Source organism: Panthera pardus, unplaced genomic scaffold (genome assembly GCF_024362965.1).
Source record: "Panthera pardus isolate Hobbes unplaced genomic scaffold, ASM2436296v1 HiC_scaffold_17, whole genome shotgun sequence".
NCBI lineage: Eukaryota > Metazoa > Chordata > Mammalia > Carnivora > Felidae > Panthera > Panthera pardus.
This window is the reverse complement of record NW_026526732.1, coordinates 3,810,017-3,831,698: the sequence shown is the minus strand read 5'-3', so window position 1 is coordinate 3,831,698 and position 21,682 is coordinate 3,810,017. Positions and strand designations below refer to the sequence as shown.

The window sequence follows — 21,682 nt, the reverse complement described above, 5'->3', positions numbered from 1 at the left end:
CCCCTTAATTACGATATAATGACCTTCTTCATTTCTTGTTACAGTCTTTGTTTTAAATCTAGTTTGTCTGACAGAAGTACGGCGACTCTTTCTTTTGACCTCCAGAAGCATGGTAGATCGTTCTCCATCCCCTCACTTTCAATCTGAAGGTATTTAGCTCTAAAAAGAGTCTCTTGTCGGCAGCACATAGATGGATCTTTTTTCTTTTTTTAAAAAATCCATTCTGATACCCTAAGTCTTTTCATTGGGGCATTTAATCCATTTACATTCAGAGGGATTACTGAAAGATAGGAATTTAGTGCCATTGTGTTACCAGTAGACTTGGTGTTTCTGGTGATGTTCACTGGTCCTTTCTTGTCTTCGTTGCTTTTGGTCTTTTCTTCACTTAGAGAATCCCCCTTAAAATTTCTTGCAGCGCTGGTTTAGTGGTCACGAACTCCTTTAGTTTTTGTTTGTCTGGGAAAGTCTGGATCTCTCCTTCTATTCTGAATGACAGCCTTGCTGAGTAAAGGACTCTTAGTGCATATTTTTCCTATTCAGCATGTTGAATATTTCCTGCCACTCCCCTCTGGCCTGCCAAGTTTCAGTGGACAGGTCTGCTATATGTGTTTACCCTTGTAGGTGAAGGATCTTTGGGCCCTAGCTACTTTCAGAATTCTCTTTTTATATTTGTATTTTGTAAGTTTCACCATGAATTCTCTCTTTGTATTTTGCAAGTTTCACTATGATCAACAGTGTTGATCTATTTTTGTTGATTTTGAAGGGAGTCCTCTGTGCCTGTTGGACTTGGATGCCTGTTTCCTTCCCCAGATTGGGGAAGTTCTCAGCTATAATTTGTTCAAATGATCCTTCCTCTGCCCTGTTTTCCAGCTCTTCTTCTGGGACTCTTATAATACAGATATTGTTTTGTTTCATGGAGTCACTTAGTTCTCTAAGTCTCCCCTTGTGATAGAATATCCTTTCCTTCTTTTTTTCAAGCGTTATTATTTTCCATAATTTTATCTTCTGTATCAATGATTCTTTCCTCTGCTTCCTTGATCCTCATTGTCAGTATGTCTAGTTTGTTTTGCGTCCCAGTTATGGCATTTTTTATTTCATCCTGATTACTTCTTAGGTCTTTGACCTCTGCACCAAGGGTTTCTCTGGTGTCTTCTATGCTTTTTTTTTTTTTCAAGCTCAGCTAGTAGTCTTACAACTGTTGTTCTAAGTTCTTGTTCAGATATATTGCATACATCTGTTTTGAGCAAGTCCCTGGCTGTGATTTCTTTTTGACCTTTCTTTTGGGGAGAATTCCTCTGTCTTGTCATTTTGGCTAAGTTTCTGTCTTTTGGGTGTTTTAGCAGTCAATCACCATAACCACTAGGCCACCTCATCCCACTCTTTTGGGTGTTTTAAAAGCATGTTATATTTCCTGCACCTGAGAGTACTGCTATATGAGAAAGAAATCATACACTGTCCAGGGCCTAGCACTCCAGGAAGTGTTTCTGGTGTATCTTATACGCATTCCACTGCTCATTCCCACTGGTCAGTCCACTTCAGAGCTCCTCGCCTGTAGTGGGGAGTGTTTGAACCTTAATGAGGTGTGCTTTATTTGTTGAAGTACCCCTGAAAAAAAGTGTCGGGGGGGGAAGCCTGATCCCCAAAAAAAGAGAAAATGAAAGGGAGCCAAAATACAAACCCAGAGAATCAAAAAACATGAAGGCTGATTCCAAAGAAAAAGAAAGGAAAAAAAGAAGAAAAGAAAAAAGGAATAAAAAAGCCTGATGGAAAAAAAGAGAAAAGGACACGACAAAACAAACAAGAAACTAGGAGCCTGATTCCAAAAGTACAAACGAAGAAGAAAGAAGAAAAGAAGAAAAGAACTGTAGGTGTTGTTCTGAAGGAGCTGATTTTCAGAACACCTGGGGCCTGGAAGGTGCTGGCTGTGCTGGGCTTCAGGAGAGGCCTGCTGCGTTGGCTCAGGGTCAGTCTGGCCCCCACAGATAAGCAGCTGGCAGGCCTGCGGCGGGGCGGGGTTCGGCGTAAACGGGTCCTGCCTCCACCGGGGGCCTGTGTGTTGCACTCTGAGGTCGCACCGTGCTGGTGTTGGGGGTAAGATGGCGCCACCCCAATCTCTGGTCCTCGGACAGGGATCTCACACCCTGCCCTGTTCAGGCAGCCCTCACGGAACAGCGAGGGCGGTCAGCTCGCCCTGCGCCACGACTGTCCTGCCTTTTATCTTTGGCACAGGGCTGGGATTCAAAACTCAAAGTCTTAAAAGCACAGGGCACCGCACGGATGTGCCCTCCTTCCTCTGGAGTCGAGCCTCTCCACGCCGTGTGACGTCCTCTGTCCCTGAGAAACGGTCCCACGCCTGCACGGCGTGCGGAATCTATGGTGTAACACCGCTCAAAGCAGCAAAGGTTATATTTCCTCCGGGTGCACTTCTGTCCCCTGCTGACAAAAGGCCTTTGGATGGCACCTGCAGGGTCTTTTATCCTTGGGAGGCAAAAAACCCTCTTCCAACAGTACTCCAGGAAGGGGACTGTTCTCTCCCAGTGTGCCCCGGAGATCCTATACGCTCCGGGGCCAGCTCCCTCCCTCCCCCTCCCCGGGGCCGGCACAGGCCACGGCTCCGCCCCGGAGAAAGTCATGCGCTTCTAAAACCTCACAGTTTGAGCTCCAAGTGCTGTTTGCAAAAGAGAACCGGGACACTCAGTACTTCTCGCTCTCCCGTCTGTGGGCCAAAGAGGTTTTCCCCTTGTGCAAACTTTATGCCACACTTTCCCAATCCTTCCCTCTCTCTCTCCCTTTTGTCTCTCCACGGAAAGGGTTCCCTCCCCCTCCGTGACACCGCCGTCTTTCTCTCCCCCAAATCATTTCCACGTACCTCCCACCTGTCACGCAGTCTCCCTCCAGCTGTGGAGATCCTCGGCCACTCTGCAGTGGCCACTTCCCGAGTGTTCTAAAAATCTGACCTCAATAGAGCCGTGTTTGAGGGACGAGGAAAGCCCAGGGTCCCCCTGCTTCTCTGCCGTCTTAACTCCTCCCCAACTCAGGAGTGTTTAAACCGACAGTGATGCGTTCTTCAAGGAACCCATGGAATCCCGGACAGACCTTAAGAGGACTGATTTCTACCTCCTTAACTTCCACACATACACTGACCTAAAAATGACTTTTGTCCACCTCCCATTTCAAATTAACCCCTTCCTTAAATTGCTCTAGTATAAAAACCTCCTAAAACAAATGGAAATATAAAATATGGTATTAATGAGATCTAATAATGGTTTCTAAAGCTTTCACAAAATATCGAAGGTGGACAGAAATAAGTTTTCAGACGATAAATCATTTAAAATAACTTTTGATCGACCATTTAAAATCACTTTTTCCATATCTTAGCTCAGGTGGAATTCAAATGAAGAGAAATTGCTTTTGAATAAAGCAAAATAAATTGCATTTTGAATAAAATGTTTTCTGTTATTTCCTTATTAACGAAAGCAATACTTCAGGCCTCCTTGGAGAGAAAAGGGACAAGCAGGAATAAAATTGATGTTGAAGAGTGGGAATCGAATTTCTCAGTGTCAAAGAAGAAAGTTCCAAAGATGGCAATGAGGTGGCTAGAAGGAATTCTGTGGTGTAAGAGCAGGGGTGTCAATATGTATCTCAGGGAAAGAGAGAAAGAGGAAGTGACTCCAGAGGCTTAGGTAAAATCTCTTCTCAAATGGTGAGAAAAAGGGAAAACGTTTCAGAGGAGAAACCTGTCCGACAGCACCTTAACCAAACGAGGAAGCGAACGTCACCAAAGGATGTGTCCCTGCTCAGGGGATCTGCTGGGGACACATCAGCCTGTGAGAGTCCTGCCAAAATTATAACCTCAATATAATCGTGAGGAAACATCAGACAAGTCCAAATTAAATTAAGAAACATTCTACAAAATCACCGGCCTATATGCTTAAAAAATACCCAGGTCATGAAAGGCCAAGAGTAAGGAATGGGTCCAGATGAAAGGACACTAAAGAAGTCTGTAGTTTAGGGACGCCTGGGGGGCTCAGTGGGTTAAGCGTCTGACTCCTGATTTCGACTCAGGTCACTATCTCAGGGTTCGTGAGTTCGAGCCCCACGTCGAGTTCTGCGCAAACAGCTGCGGAGCCTGCTTGGGACTCTCTCTCTCCCCTTCTCTCTCCCCCTCCTCTGCTCGCGCACTCTCTCTCTCTCTCAAAATAAATAAAATAAACATGAAAAAGAAGAAGTTTGTAGGTAAGATACCTGGCATAGGTTAGGGGCTGAATTTAGTCCCCAAATTCCTATGTTGAAACCTTAAATCTGTAGTGCCTCAGAACGTGACATGTTTGGAGACAGGGCCTTTAAGAGGCGATTAGGGTAAAATGAGGTCAAAAGGCTGGGCCTGAATTCGGTAGGACATGTGTCCTTCTGAGCAAAGGGGATCAGAACCCAGACATGCACAGGAGGAGGACCGTATGTAGACACAGGGAGAAGAGGGCCACCTAGAGACCAAGGAGAGAGGCCTCAGAAGAAACCAAAGTCACTGATACAATGGGACATGGAGTTGCCAGACTGTGGCTGATCACTTCCTGTTGTCTAAGCCAGCCAGTCTGCAGTGCGGGTCATGACAGTCCTAACAAACTTGTACGGTTCCAACGGGAATTTCTGGACTTTGAAATTCTGCAGTGGAAAAATGAGATGATGTACTTGCCTTTAGAAAATACAAACAAAAGTACTTGGGCGTTAGGGGACATTTTGTCTAAAACACGCTCTCAAACAGATCAGAGAAACACAACATCTATGAATGGGATGGAGAGAGAAGAAAGAAAGAAAGAAGGAAAGAAGGAAAGAACGAAAGAAAGAAGGAAAGAAAGAAAGAACGAAAGAACGAAAGAAAGAAAGAAAGGAAGGAAGGAAGGAAGGAAGGAAGGAAGGAAGGAAGGAAGGAAGGAAAGAAGAAAATCAAGGTAAAAATGGCAACATACCAACACTGGGGAGCACAGGTAATGGTATGAGGGAACCTTTGTATTATTTTTGTAACGTTGCCTTCTGTCTGAAGTTATTTTAAAATAAAAAGTATAAAAAACTTACACTAAGCTTAGTTTCAGTCTAAAATAGGTAAAATGTATTTATAGGTATATTAGCCATTTTTTTAAGTCACAGACATCTTATTAGGATAGAACAGTTTCCAATAATTGATATTTTTTACCTTTGATAATCATTTATCAAAATTTCATAACATGGTTACTTTGATCACATAATGACATATACTATCACAAGCCAAAATTAGTTTTTAACACTTATTATACATGTTTTAGCTTATCTTAATAAATAAAACACTTTAAAGCATAAAACATGTTACATTAGATCAAACTTCTGTGGGGTACAGAAATACATATTCAGAGAGAGAAAAGAATGATGCTAGAGTTTACGATCATATAACCGTATTGTTTTATATTTAAATGCACTACAATGTTCTCAAGTTGCTACAGTAGATTCCACCGGAAACATTTAAAAAAAACCCATAAAGGGGTGCCTGGGTGGCTCAGTCGGTTAAGCATCCAACTTCAGCTCAGGTCATGATCTCACAGTTTTGGGAGTTCGAGCCCTGTGTCGGGCTCTGTGCTGATAGCTGGGAGCCCGGAGCCTGCTTCAGATTCTGTGTCTCTGGCTCTCTCTGCCCCTCCCCTGCTCATGCTCTGTCTCTCTCTGTCTCGAAAATAAATAAAAACACTAAAGAAAATTTAAAAAACCGATAAAAACCAATATTCAGGATATACTAGAAATTATATTCTCTGCAACTTTTTTAAAAGTTTACTTATTTATTTTGGGGGGGGAGGGCAGAGAGAGAGACAGAGAATCCCAAGCAGACTCCGTGCTGTCAGTGTAGAGCCTGACGCAGGCCTTGAACTCACAAACTGTGAGATCATGACTTGAACCGAAATCAAGACTTGGGCGCATGTCTACGGCCATACCACCCTGAACGTGTCCGATCTCCTCTGATCTCGGAAGCTAAGCGGGATCAGGCCTGGTTAGTACTTGGATGGAAGACTTGGGCGCGTAACCAACTGAGCCCCCCAGAGGTCCCCTCTCTGCAACTTTTAAACTAAAGAAAACAAATGTAAGCCTGTCTCTCTCTCTCTCTCTCTACATATATATGAGAAATACAGGTACAGAAAATGTTTAAAGCAAAAAGTATTTGCCGGCTGTACTAATGTATTTCTGATGAACTGGGTGACAGGAGAGGTCCCTGTGAGAGGGCACAGGGTGACGCAGAGGAGGGGTGTTCTTACTAAACAGCACTGAGTTGCATACGGTTGTCCCTAGTCACCAGAGTACTGTTTTTTGCCACTTTTGTTCCTAATCATCTCTCAGCTGTTTCCATCAGCTACGTGGCTGTCCCTATGGAACTCGAGGTTCTATCTCCAAAAAGTACACTTTTCCACATTAGTATGGTGGTAACTCCCATTTACATTGGTTTAGCTTTGTAAAGGTTACAATTTTCCCGGACTTTTAAATGCCAGTAATATCATTAAAGGATTATCAGAGTTTACCTAATATCAAATGTTTATCTCCACTATTTTAAAGCGAGGCCTCACAAAACAAACGGGAACTCACCTAATAGATTATTCAGTGACGAGGGCACACGTACGTGTTTTGGGGGGGGTCGAGCGCACTGACCCCTAATCTGACCACCGTGCTGAGACGTGCCCCACGGAGTCTCACGAGTGGGACTGTCCCGGGGGGGGTCAACCCAGGAGTCCCTGCCATCTTTTGCACACGAGTCTCCAATGCAGTGCATATGACAGACAGTAAGGGTTTAGATAACATTGCCTTACTCATTTCCGTAGATACCGTGATGAGTAAACCTTATATTTGAACACTGCACCTTTAGATAACCTCATTTTTGTTTTTAACAGATTCGTCTTGAAACAAATGCAAATTATTAGAAGAGTTTTTTTTTTTGTTTTGTTTTGTTTTTTCCCAAAGCATTTTAAGACCTCTCCTGAAATATGTACAACCAGGAATCACTTTTCTGGGTTGTGAAGGAAATGCTGGGGCGGGGGGGAGAAACCTTTCCACTGCTTTACCTAAAAGGGTTCAAAGTGGATACGGAGTAGTAAAAAGACATTTAAAACAGCGTCACTTACATTGGCACAGTGTAGGGCTAACGCACAGAAGACAGCAAACATCTTGAAGTTGTTCTCGTCCGTTTTCGAGAAGGCACTACCGCTCAGTTTGTTGACCATCTGCACCACGCCTATGACACTCCCCCGACTCACGATGGGCATGCACAGTATGTTCCGCGTGGTGTAGCCCGTGTACAAGTCCACTTCCCTGTGGTAGCGTTCGAGAGCAAAACACACACACACACACATACACACACACACACACACACACACACACAGAAGAAAGTGAACTATACATTCCGTCATAAGTCTCAAGTGAGTTTTGCAATTTACATGCTTCCATTACAAAGGAACTGTAATGGGGCCACTTAGCTTCTAAATTCAAGGACAGTGTGACATTTGGAAGTGCTGAGCTAAAATCTTTTCAAACGCGTCCTAACCAACCTGTTCTTTTATTTTCAAGAGTTTTTCGGAACGGTCTCTAGGGGGCTTTCAGTTTATCATCCGGTGTTGAGAATCCAGCATGCTCAGGTCAACACAGACAAACCGGATGCAGAGGAAAAAATATAATAAATTCGGTAAAATGGCGTTCTTTTGGACTTGGCTGTATGTTATGAGAGATGTAACTTGCTAGTAAACAAACTTAAATGGGAGTTATCACCTTACGAATTTAGAGCAGGGGTCAGCACACTGCAGACTAGGGGCCAAAACAGCCCTCTGCTATTTTGTTAACATTTTTATTTCTTTAATGTATATTTATTTATTCATATGAGAAAGAGAGAGAGAGAGAACGAGAGAGAACTAGAGAGCAGGGGAGGGGCAGAGAGAGAGGGAGAGAGAGAATCCCAAGCAGGCTCCGCAGCTGTCAGCACAGAGCCTGATGTGGGGCTCGAACTCACGATCCGTGAGATCATGACCTGAGCCGAAATCAAGAGTCAGACGCTTCACCGACGGAGCCCCCCAGGCGCCCCTGTTAACAGTTTTAATGGAACACAACCGCACCATTCTTGAATGGATTGTCACCACGCTGCAACACAGCTGAGGACTCGTGCCAGAGACGTTATGGCCCCAAATACTTACTAACTGATCCTTAAGAGAAAATGTTTGCGGCCTCCCGATTTCGAGAAAATATTTTTTACAAATAGGACTCAGCTCCACAGACACAGCCAGATAGCTAGAGGCGGCCATTCGTGCCTGGCTTCCTGGACTTAGAGTAATGTTTTGAGACTGATCCATATGGTAGCAGGCACCACGGTACAAGTGGTCCGGCACCTCATGGCTGCGCGGTGTTCCAGGGTATGGAATATCCGTCTTATTTACCCACTCACCAGTTCATGGATATTAGTATTTGCTGACAGCCAGTTTTTTGGCAATTGTGAAAAATGCTGTTTTGCAGATGTGCAGACAAATCTCTGGGTGGATACGTGTTGCTTTTCTGGATCCCTCGGAGTGCAGCCGACTGAGCGCGGTCAGTATGTGCTTAACTCTACAAGAAACTGCAGAACTGGTCTCCACGGTGGCTGCACCTTTATCCATTCCCACCAGCAAAGTATGAGAACCCAGGCTTCTGCACATCCTTGCCAGCACTTGCCGGGGCCACTGTTGAAAAACTATCCGTTCCCACTGCTGTGTAACGAGATCTCATGTCAAAGTACATCTCCCTCACATCAGGCATCTTTTCATGTGTCTAATGGCCATTCATGCATCTTCTTTTGTGAAATGTTTGTTAAAAAATGTGGGGTTCTATTCATTACAGTAGAGGTATCCTATTACAACGGAAGAGTTGTTTACATATTCTGGAGACAGTATTTTGTCAGATTCAAGCTTTGCAAATATTTTCTCACAGTCTGTTGTTTGCCTTTTCATGGTTCTTAAACGTTGACCCATAAAATTTTTATCTAACGGTTTTATAAATAAGGATATATAAATATTTCCAATGTTTAAGCGCTAAAATAATAAGTTTGGGGTTTTTTGGAAAAAAACCTGAGATTTTCTACATGCTCGTAATTTATTGATAAAACATTACTAAGATAAAGTTGTGTTTATATACAAGTTGCACATGTTCGTCATTAATCAAGTTTCTGAAAAAAAATGCTTACTGTTTATTTAACTGCCTCTTAAAGTAAACCAAATGTTTGAATTAATAGAACACTAACGCCAAAATATTTGAACTATTACATCCCTACCAGTCACAGCATCAATCTTGAGACTTTCAATTTTTAAGATCTGTTAAAATGAGATTATATAATTTGGTTTCTAATTCTCCAAAGAAACTCAAAACAAAATAAAAAACCTTTATAAGCCATCTGATATCCAACTTGAATAATATCCAATAAAAGCGGCAATCCATGGAGCCCCTGCTTTCTGTCTGTTGCAAAGTTGCCCGATCTCTTATGAGTATTTTCTCTAATTTTAGACACACGCACACACACACACACACACACACCCTACAAAATAGGCATCACTGTACCATTTTAAAGATGAGAAAACTGAGACTCCAAGAGATAAAGTAACTCACTCCAGGTCACTCCAGGTGACTCCAGAGTTAATTAATGATGGGACAGGGATTCCAAGGTAGGAAATTTCATCAGGAGAGGTTACTGCCTTGTAAGGTATGGTTTGATGGAGAATATGCCCAGGAAAAAATGAGAATACTATAATAACAATAATAAAATGATAATAATAATAATAATAATAATAATAATAATAATAATAAAAACGAAAGCAGCCTTAAAAGTTTAAACTGCTCCTGTATAAATGTGTTTATCGCATCTTAATCTCCTGTAGCTGGACAGCATTAGTGGTTTGCAGTCCATCATTTTATAAATATCTGAAAACACGTGAGGACTGATAAGAGAGTTGGTTCAAAGAAAGTGTCACAGAGCGCCCAGGAGGAAGGACCTCACGGCGATGGCAGGTGGGGAACTGGGGGCGCGTCATTACAGAGGCTCCAGCCAAGTGGGACGTGACAGAGAGAAGGATGGGCCGTAAGCTATTTCTTACCTGTTGAAGCGTGGGTCTGCATAGGCATCTGGAATGTTCAGGACTTCCCCTGTTCTTGCTACCTGACCAGCAATCCCTTTCTCAATTGAAAATCTGCAGATATAAAACCAGAGGGACATGCTAATTAAAATATAGATGATGTCAAATAATTCGGAACATGGAACATTTCACCACCCACTAAAGAGTAAGCGAAAAAGCATTGTTTCATTTTAAATACTCGCACTAATTTTACGTTTACGTATTCAAAATCACCTTATTAGGACGTAATACGGAAAGGTAAAGTAGAAAACCACTGCACGGTCATCACGGGAGAGCTTGTTGTAGGATATAATCCACAATACGTTAAACTACACTGGGTCACAAGTTGAAATTGAACAATGAACTAGCAGTCTCCTCTCATGACCAATAATAATCTTGTATAGTTGCAAAGCACCTTGTAATTTACAAGACGCAATGTAAGTTTTCTTTAACTATTTATACCTATTTTTATTTATTTATTTATTTGTTCATGTTTAAGTAGGCTCTATGCCCAGTACGGGGCTTGAACTCATGACCCTGAGATCAAGAGCCTCACGCTCTACCGACTGAGCCAGCCAGGCACTCCTGAACATAAATTTTCTTAACGAATTCTCACTGTGGTGTGAACGGAAGCCCATAAGGTTCAGTAATTTGTCAGTACTCCTAAAATACTGCTGGCACAACAGAAACGAGGTCCACACCAGTGCACTTCCCACCACACCACACATACAGCCAAACTCATAGGTTACACGAGAGTTTACACCTGACTTGAGACACTATGCAGGACTAGGACTTGAAGGCATTTCTAACACAAGCACTGCCTAAAAATAACACAACTTACAATGTCTAGTATCTTTCATTCTCTAATTTGCCAAATTTAAAAAGTCAAAATGCACGCTTTCTTTGATTACCCTTAATTATGTTTTGATATATCAGCATTTTCTCTTACAAATATATTCTCATCTTATAGGTTTCTCGTTGTGATATCATCATAACTCATGCGCTCGTTTCAAAGTTAGTTAAGAAAGATGTCTACAGTCTATGATATCTACAGATTTCAAAAGCTGGAAAATAATTTTTGTAATATTACATTTCGACATTATAGGAAATCACTGTTCCTGAAATAAAGCTCAACTTTAAGGCTGTTCCCTACGGGAAAAAATAAAAGGAAAGTCGACACAGAAGAGAATGAACGTTCTTAAAAATGAAACCCAACATTGCATAGAAAGCAAGCTTGTTTCATCCTGGTTTTCTTGCGCTTCGAGCAAGACGAACAGAACAAATTAGACGGCTGTAGGAAAAGAGTGTTAGAAACATTTCATGATTTATGCCTGATTTTCCTGCTTGGCTGCCTCTGTCAGCGGAGGCCCTGGCAAGGCAGGCGCTCACATACAAGGCTGGCATCAGCTGGCCACTGGAGCGAGCGCGGCCGGCACATTCCCCTCGCTGTCTCTCCCAGGCCTGTCCACGCAAACTTCGAGTGACCGTCTCCAAAAGGAGATCGATACCAGCACCGTTAAGGGACACTGAGCCTTCGGCAAGAGAACTCCCTTTACCTGAATGACTACGTGCAGACTGACTTACTGAGGGGCTAAAAAGCAAATACACCAGAAACAAAACAAAAATAACAAATCTAAACAGTGCCACGACTTCGGACTGCGAATCCGTGAGTGTGGAATGCAGGGCCCGGCACAGAAGGGGAAGTGCTCAGGGGCAGGGGCAGTGGCGAGGCCTGGCTCGGGGCCACACGCACGTTTCTGGCACCTGATCCGCTCTCTTACACGACAGACCAAAGAAGAGCGGAACTTAGTCCGTGAGGAATTGTGTTTTCCTACGGCGTTTGCAACCACCAGAGCGCCTTACGCTCTTGCGTGGAAAAACAGTTGCACGAGACGTATAAGCAAAGGAACGCAAGGACGATCTCTGGGCGTCAGTGACGGTGCTCCCCGCAGCGGTTCAGACTGTGCGACCCGACTGTGGCAGGCACGCCTTACAGTCAGACCCCATTCCGTCCATTTGAGCGACGGCAGCTGCCACTTAAGGAACGAAGAAGCCTGTAGTTTCCAGATGCAGCGGGCGTGTGCTATCTGACTGACCACACCAGCTGTTCGGTTACGGACTCGTGTGCTTAAGTCATTCAGTCTATCAGGTCCATTTCCGCTACGGTCTGGACGCTGAGACCGCCGTCGGCTGGGAAGGGGCGGGGGCGATACCCCGCCGCTCCTACACAGAGGACCTGCAGACTCCAGGTGGGATGTTCCTTTACCTACCTGGGAGCACTAGTAAGTTTTTCCACCATGATTTCCAAAAGGACCGCCTCCGGAAGACGGCATTTCCAGGAGTGACGCTAAAGCTTCCTAGGCGCGGTTTCGCTGGCACTGCAATGTCATTCCCAGAAGTACTACCTTCAGGAGGCGGGTCCTGGTGGGAATGATATCACAGTATGACAAGTACTGTCAGCATACCTGTGAACAGGCACAGAAAGGTGGGTAACGGAACACCTGCACGGCCGCACTCGCAGTATAGGGACATTCTACTTCTAGCTGTACCTGATTTCTTTGGTCTTCTTGAAGACAGGTTTTCCTTCCTTTTCCTCTCCGATATCAAAAAGGTCTGAATATAACTCCTTGTTCTTATGGTCTACCTGGAAAAGTGCACAACGGTCGGCATTCACCAGATTTTTTGCATATATCTAAAGACAAACGATAAAGCGAGAGTGAGCCGACGGGAAATTCAGAGTTTAAAGGCAAACGTTATCAGACACAAATCTCAATGTCAGCTGACCTATACTCCACCTGGGCAGCAAATGAGCGCGGTAACTAAACAAATAAGAGCATATAAACACTCTGTTAACGTGCTGACACCGGCCGGCACCGATACGGACCAACAAACAGCCGCGGGGTGTGCGCGTCGTGCTGTTGTCGACACCGCAGGGGTCTCGAAGGGGCTGGAACGCAGTTACCGGCCCCGCCCCCTCAGAGCCCTTCCCTCACGCCGGTCCCTCTTCCAGAACCTCTGGGCTTACCCTCGTGCCCCCCGGGTGAGCCATTCTGCCGGGCTGGTATTCGCGACACGTCGGTCGTGAACAAGATACGAAACGTAATCTCTCGTGAGGTTCGTATTCACGTTTGTTGCTCCTGCTTGCTGCACTAGCGATCCTGTGTAATTATTACTAAGCGTTTCCCGGGTGCCCACACGTTTACACACTCCGGGTGCCTTGATTCACTTCATCCTCACGGTAATAACATTAAGTCAGGGAGCATTTTCATCTCCACTTTACGTGTGAGGACAACCGAGGCAGGAGGCAAGTCCTCATCCACTATCCCATGGCTAGTGAATGGCAGGCCGCGTGTTTGAACTCATGCTAGCTATTTTCGTGGCCTGGCTCTTGTAATAAAAACACCCTTTTCCATTTCTAACTGGAACGCTCTGTTCACTTTGCCATTCACTCGTTCATCAGCCTCTTTCCGCAGTTACTTCTTTAATGCTAACATATCCCACTGACCCTGCCGGGTCGGGACTACGGTTGGAGAATTCCGGCAACCTCAGACCCCAGATTTTAGACATGAGATTCATTCCTCGGAGAGAAAGAGCTGATTCTTGGAGAAAAACAGCCGTCACAAAAGTCTGTGCAAGAGGGACATGGGCCACCTTGTGGCCACCGGAAAATCTATAATCTCATGTGAAACTACTTTATTGGTCTAATGAAAAGAAGTCAGCATGGGTTAGATACACTGGTTCATCTCATATCACATACTTGTCTTTATAGATTGTACTCATTCACTGAGTACAGGCTGTGCCAGGGACTGATTTTACTGCATATTAAGATTATGAGAACTTGACAGTTTGTCTCTTTCCATTAGCCTGTGAGTTCTGGGACAGCAGAAGCTGCTTCTTTTTCCCATAGTATTGCAAATGCCCAGCACAAGGCCTAGAGTAGAGGTCAGCTAACTAAGTCCATCAGCCAAAGCCAGCCCACTGCCTGTTTTTATAAATAAAATTTTATTGGGAAAGGATTATGTTCGTTCCTTTACGCAATATTTAAGGCTGCTACAATAGCAGAGCTGAGTGTCTGCAATAGTGTTTGGCCCACGGAACGTAAAACTTTACCAGAAAGGTTTGCCAACCCTTAGGTTAAAACACATAAGCCTTCCGTAACCCAAGAAGTCTCAATAAATATTGGAGGAAGGATGAACGACATCAAGTTAGGGAGACAGTAATGGGACTGTGTTTTGGCAAACGGAAGAATCGCCCACTTATTCTGCAAACTCATGGTATCTTGAACTTTTAAATAATAATAATGGTCCTGAACTATTAGTGATTACGTTATGAAAAGCAAAATTTGCATCCCTACTGACTAGGTCATGTTAAATGCTTAATACTTTGGCACATACTTATGTTAATAATTATAAAAATCTAAACAGAACGGCCAATTTTCTAGAAAAGTGAGTTGACAAGTAATTGAAAAATCTGAACAGAAACAGAATAATAGGGCTCCTGGGTGGCTCAGTCAGTTAAGAATCTGACTCTTGGTTTCGGCTCAGGTCATGATCTCACAGTTCGTGAGACTGAGGCCTGTGTCGGGCTCTGAGTGGACAGTGCAGAGCCTGCTTGGGATTCTCTCTCTCTCTCTCTCTCTCTCTGCCCCTGTCACTCTCCCTGTTTCTCTCAAAATAAACAAACATTAAAAAAAAGAAGAAACAGAATAATACAGACAATTGAAAAATTATCAAAGCATTATCCCCATAAAAGGCATCAGGCCCAAGTGATTTCAAATATGAATCACTTAAGAATCTTCAACAAATAAATTTCCACCCTATGTTCAGAAAGAACGCAAGTTTTTCGGTTATTTTCGAAGCCCTGCTATGCCACTGATACTGAAAATTGACAAAGATACTACAAAAAAGCAGATCGCAGACCAATTTACCTTGGAACCCAGAGAAAACTCATAAACAAAAGTTTTAGTAAATCAGACTTAGGAATTAACATATTATAATACTTAAAAACTATTCAGAACTGTTCAGTGTCATAAACTCTAATATTTCATAATAGCAATAAAACAAAGGAAGAGATGATGCAATTATCTTCATGTCGCCAAAAAGGCACGTGAAGCCATTCGACCATCCTTCACGATAAAAACTTTCGTCAAGTGAAACCGAAGACTGGATCCACACGCACGTGTGTGTATGTGTACGTCTATCCCCATATCCTAAGCCCCTACGATGTCCGGCTTTGACAACCAACGGGGCCACACCCGGTGGACCCACAGCGCTATGGGAACCTGGGACGCTTGCCTTAAGGGGCTCACACACAGACTCACTTGCCTCAGGGACCAGCGCACAAGCACCAGTTGGAGAAGCTCCTAGAATGCACCTGAAGGAGATTCCTTTGCTAATTTTAAAGTGCCTGCCAGATGGGCAGGAGCCCTGGGACACACAAAAGCGCTGGTATGCAGTCCACACAGGGGGTCCTCCTTGATCACCTGGCTCTGGTGGCCGGGGCGGGGGCGGGGGGCTCGCATCACCGGGGCCTACAGGACTGCGACAATCCAGGCTACCCCTCGCCCCATCCCCCCAGGGCACGACGCCGACAACAGACTGAAACACACCCCTCCTTCCTGTGAAAAAGGCCTGTGGACTTGTCACGGAGCTTCGACCTGAGGAGCCGTCGCGGGCTTGCCCACCTGGAGACCCCAGAGGAGCATCAGGGGCGGTTGGTCGAGGACGCCATCTTCGTGCTCTCCTCGGCCCTGTCACAGCTCGCCAGTACCTCTCAGAAAGGAGCTCGTACGCTCGTCTGGAGCCCCAAGTTTTACAAATGTCCCCCAGGTCAGCTGCCCTGGAGGCCAGCTCCACAGCCGAGGCCCACGTACGGTCGTACGTACATCTGCATCCTCTAAAAGCTGCTGCCTGACATTCTCCTTCTCGTCAGCCAGGAACGAGGCGCTGACACGTCCTTCCGCGTGTAGCACTGTCAAGTCTTAGCACACCCTTCACGAGGGGGCCTAACAAGAATACATCCGGCTGCTGAGATGACCGCAAAGGTGTGAAAGAACATCAGGCACCAGGGGAAGCCGAACGATGAGAGCTGCACAAGGTGCCCCTGCAAGGCCGGGGGGAGACAGCTGTCTCACCTCGTACAGAGAAACAACACAGAGACGGGCACCTGGGGTGGGGGGCTCTGTGGGCTGAGCGTCCCACTTCGGCTCAGCTCATGGTCTCATGGTCTGTGAGTCTGAGCCCCGCATGGGGCTCTGTGCTGACGGCTCGGAGCCCGGAGCCTGCTTCGGATTCGGTGTCTCCCTCTCTCTCTGCCCCTCCCCCGCTCACGCTCTGTCTCTCTCTCTCTCTCTCTCAAAAATAAACATTTTTAAAAAAGGAAACAAACACAGAGAGTTGAGCAAAATTAAGAAAATAGAGAATATGTTCCAAACAAAGGAACAAGATAAAACATCAGAAAAAGAAACTAATGAAATGGAGATCGGTAACTTAGCTAGAACTCAAGAACGGTCATAAAGACGCTCGCCCAACACGGGGAAGAGACCAACACAGTGAGAACGGACAACACACTCAATGATGAAAAGCTGAGAGCTTTTCCTCTAAGATCAGGAATAAGACAAGGATGCCACTCTCACCGTTTTTGTTCAACAGAGTATTAGCACTTCTAGCCAGAATAGTGATGTAAGAGAAAGAAAAGCCATCCACATTCGATAGAAACAAGTAAAACTGACGTGATTTTATAGAGAGAAAACCCTAAAGACTCCGCAGGCGCGCACACACACACACGCACACACACACACAAACCTTTTAGAACTAATGAACAACTTCAGTAAAATTGCAGGGTATAAAATGAACATACAGAAATCTGCTGCATTTCTATATACTAACCAACTATTAGAAACAGAAATTAAGAAAACAATCCCATTTACAATTGCATCAAAAGAATAAAATACCGAGGAACAAATTTCATCAAGGAAAGGAGAGACCTGTATGCTGGAAATTGTAAGACACTGATGGAAAAAGTTGAAGACACAAATAATTGGAAAGATACTCCATGCTCATGGATTGGAGGAACTAATATTGTTAAAATGACTGTATTATCCAAAACATCTACAGATTCAATGTAATCCCTATCAAAATCCCAATGGAATTTTTCACAGAACTAGAACAAAGAATCCTAAAATTCCACACACAATACTTCAAACAGCCAAAGCAATCTTGAGAAAGAACCAATCTGGAAGTATCACGGTCCCTGATTTCAAACGATATTACAAAGCTATAATAATCAAAACAGTATGGTTCTGGCATAAAAACAAAATAGAGAGTCCACACAGATGGTCAATTTGTGACAAAGAAGGCAAGAATGTAAATGGGGAAAGGGTCGTCTCTTCAATAAAGGGTGTCAGGAAAACTAGACAGCCAGAATGCAAAGGAATGAAACTGGTCTCGTATTTTGTAACACATGAAAAAACTGACTCACAATGGATTAGAGACTTGAATGGGAGACCTGAAACCATAAAATTACAAGAACAAAAATACAGGCAGTAAGTTCTTTGACCCTGGTCTTGGCAATGTTTTTTTTTTTCTGGTTTGTTTTTTGTTTCTTTTTGTTGTTTTTGGATCTGATTCCAAAAGCAACGGCAACAAAAGGAAAAGTAAGTGGGAATACACAAATGAGAAATCTTTTGCACAGCAAAGGAAACCATCAACAAAATGAAGAGGAAATCTATTGAATGGGAGAAAATATTTACAAATCATATATCCAGTAAGGGACGAATACCCAAAATATATAAAAAATGCATACAACTAAACAGCAAAACACAACAATCCAATTAATAAACGGACAGAGGATTTGAACAGATATTTTTCCAAAAAAGACATCGGATGGTCAACAGGTATGTGAAAAAGATGCTTAATTAACATCATGAATCGTCACGAAAATGCAAACCAAAACCTCTATGACATATTACCTAACACTCTTGAAATCAAGAGTCAGAAGCTCAACTGACTGAGCCGCCCAAGTGCCCGAATTATGCCTCATTTAAAAAAAACATACAATTTGCGGTAGCGGGTGATTCATTTGGTTGAGCGTCCAACTCTTGATTTCACTTCAGGTCACGATCACACGGTTCACGAGATACAGCCCCAGGCTGACAGCACAGAGTCTGCTTGGGTTTCTCTCTCTCCCCTTCCTCACTTGTGCACAGGTGTCTCTCAAAATATTTAACATTAAAAAAACCCCACAATTACGTAATAGAAAGAAGAGAGTGCATATATTTGATAAGGCAAATTTTACTGTTCAGTGTGCTATTGAATATGTCGGAAAATCAAGAAAATCAACTGAAAAACAATCACAGGTTGTGAGAAAGGCTTCTTCTGTTTTAAGATCAGTGATTCTGAACATAACGTTCACGTTTTCATTCTCCCCAAATAGAGGCTTTCAGTTTGAACTGGTACTCTTATGTGCTGAAATCAGAAATCCTAGACCTGTTTGGGGAACATTTATGAACTCCAAACATCTGAAGGTCATTCTAAAAGCCACCTGCCTCTCTCATTCATGCCCGCGCGTGTGCGCGTGCACACACACGCGCACACACACACACAGCTTTACTCGTAAGTGGAAAGCAACTTCTTGATAACAAGAGTGGATTTAAGATTCAGTGAAAACAAGGCACACTGTTGGACGGAAGCAGGGAGAGTAACAAATTTTCCTCAGGGTGTAAGCTCCCATATCTCATCGTTAGGTATGTTGGTTGTAGGACCCCAGCAGATACTACGTAACTACTTAAGGACTTTTCCTCGTATTCCTAATTTGCTAGGAGTTTGCATCTACTGGGTGTTGAGTATTATAAAGCTTTTGTAATCCATTCTGAAAATAATGTAATTTTTCTCCCTTTACTCAATTAGAATCGGGAACTACGTTAATTTATTACTTAACGTCGAACTGCTCTTGCATTCCTGGGGTGAATGCTTCTTAGCTGATGTCACCTTTCCTCCTGGGTTTGCTGTTTATCACTGATTTCGGATGTTTGCGTCTATATTCTGCTCAATGGCTTTCCTTTTTTCCACCGTTGGGGAATATGAGCGTTAGGCCAAAAAAGTCAAGGAATAGCCAGTGTCGGTGAGAATGTGGAGAAACCGGAACCCGGGTGCACTGCTGACGGGAACAGAACCTGGTGCAACTGCACGGAAAACAGCCTAGCAGCTCCTCCGGAAGTGAAACACACAATCCCCGCGCGACCCGGCAGTGCCACTCCCTAAGTACGAACAACTGAAAACACGTATTCAAGCGAAGAAAGCTATACAGATGTTCAAAGCAGTACTTTTCCCATCAGCCAAAATGTGGCAACAATCCAAACGTTTATCAGCTGACGATGGGCAAAGAACGTGCACATATGTCTATCCACATAACAGAGTATTATTCAGCCACAGAAATGAGTTAAGTGCTGATATTTGCTACAGCACAGGAGGACTTGAACACGGTACGCTAAGGGAAAAAAGCCAGGCACAAAACCCACATATTACATGATCTCTTTTATGGGAGATGTCTAGAACAGGTAAATCCACAGAAAAAGAATTAGGTTAGTGGTTGCTTAGGATGGGGGCGGGGGTGGGCAGGAAGGAGAATGGGGGCCTCAATAGATGATGGCTAACATGACACGGAGTGTCTTTTTTAAGTAATGAAAATGTTCTAAATCGACTGGTGATGGCTTCACGTATCTTTGAATATGCTAAAAACCGCTGACCACTCGAAACGGATGAATAGTGTGGCATGTGAATTATATCTCAACAAAAACGGTCTTAAAAAAGATAAATAATACAAGAACCAGTCAACAAGTATCTTCCCTAGTCAAGCTATGTTCATCCATATATATATATTTCTATATTCTTAATATTTTTCACCTCATAGAAGTCTACTTCCTGTGGCTTTCAGCTCCAAGTGCCCACTAGTCTTCCAGAAGAGAGGAACACGTAAGACTAAAACTAAACAGAACGAACCTCAAGTGGTTGGGAATCCCCACTACGGTCGACACGCACAAGGTCTTTTGGAGAATATAAGAAGGCACCGAATGTTTTTCAAAGTTTAGCTCGCCACTAAATAATGAAAAGCTCAGACATTTTCCCAAAAGTTGTTGAAACCCCCTCACAATGAACAAAAGTCACAAAGAAATCAAAGCAACACCTGGAGATCACTAAGTGCCGTCTTTCCATCATGACTTTAAGACAGCTTATGCCTCTAATAATGCATTAAAATGTTCCCCCATATATTAGGACATGAATCATTTTCGAACAAAAACCAACCTACCATTATGTGTTCAAGTAGAGAGTCTATTGCGACTATGTTATCAAAATATGTCCTGAAAAAAAAAAGGAACAGAAAACTGGTAATTACTCTAAATAGGAACACAGAACATCTTAAACTTTGCATACATTTCCCAGTTTTGTTTACATTTAAGTAAAAAACGTAAAGATACATGTTGTTTGATTTTTGTCCTTTTGTGGAAACAACCAATAACAAGTTATTTTAGAGATAAATGAAACCTTATCAGTAACTTTGGTATGGAGTATCTAATTTTGGACAGTATTTTATTGGTAAGTACCTATTTTGAGAGCAAGTTTGTAGCATTTAAGTAAAACTATGAAGGGATAAAATTGCCCACCATTTTTAATATTTTCATGAATAACTTTGATCTGAAATAAAAATGTTCAAATTTGCTTAATCTCATTAGTACAGTTAAAATGTAAATTAGCACTGAAAACCTGGAAAGTTAAAACACAGTTGCACTGTACTGAGAAAGCCATGTAACTCATTTGAGAAGAAATGTCAGAATACAAGAAATAATGACGACCTGATCATTTTACACGAGTAACTTGTGTTCATTACTACAAACAGCAGGTAAATACTTAGGAGATACGTGGCAGCTACATTGAAATGTCAACCTGATAAACGAGGAATGAGTAGGCATGTATTCTAGGGGATATTTTAACATAGGATCTACTGGTTCCTGGGAACTTAGCAAGGGACTCAGAATTAAGATAACTGAATAGTGATAAACAATGCCTTTCGCTTAAAAGACAAATTACCCAGCTTGGAGCCACTGAGACGCTGGTAATGTAATGTACCACAAGCAAGGGGGGAAGGTCCAGTGGGTTTCCCCGAGGGAAGAGATTTACAGGGATCGAATCGGGCTGTGGAAGCCTTGCAAGGTGTTCAACTCCACTAGCAAAGGAAGGTGAGTGGCTTCCCTTCCTGTGCGCTTGGGTGGTCAAGTCATGTGTCCCAGAAGTACTGTTTGATTCTGTCTCGGGGACACAGGGGCCTGGCGATCAAAGGAAAGCACCCTCATCCCCATGCTTCTCTAATTGCGTATTTCAAAAGCAGCACCTTCAGACTAATGAGTGCTGGGGTCCCAACAGTCCTTGACGAGGAAGGTATTAAGTGCCACCAAAGTGGCCCGTGAGGGAGAACACGGTCCCGGCCGCTGCCGGTGGCCGTGGAACAGCAGGTACGTTATTCCTCCGTTAACTTGCCACAGGACGTGGCCCTGA

At 43.6% G+C, this 21,682-nt stretch overlaps 1 protein-coding gene and 1 non-coding gene across 7 annotated transcripts in view; both read right to left on the bottom strand.

Moving 5' to 3' along the window:
* PDE10A (phosphodiesterase 10A) overlaps positions 1 to 21,682 on the bottom strand; it is a 599,454-nt gene that overhangs the window by 56,129 nt on the left and 521,643 nt on the right. For 5 of the 6 annotated variants that reach the window (XM_019412750.2, XM_019412748.2, XM_053904295.1 and 2 more), the window contains 4 exons: positions 20,439 to 20,490; positions 12,683 to 12,825; positions 10,116 to 10,208; positions 7,134 to 7,320 (listed from right to left, as the gene is read on the bottom strand). In XM_019412750.2, coding sequence (XP_019268295.1) covers positions 7,134 to 7,320; positions 10,116 to 10,208; positions 12,683 to 12,825; positions 20,439 to 20,490 — 475 coding nt within the window. The remainder of the gene's footprint in view (positions 1 to 7,133; positions 7,321 to 10,115; positions 10,209 to 12,682; positions 12,826 to 20,438; positions 20,491 to 21,682) is intronic. The other variant, XM_053904296.1, reaches the window with a different exon arrangement.
* Positions 10,642 to 10,714, bottom strand: TRNAK-CUU (transfer RNA lysine (anticodon CUU)). Its single transcript has one exon. It is a non-coding gene; the product is annotated as a tRNA-Lys (tRNA).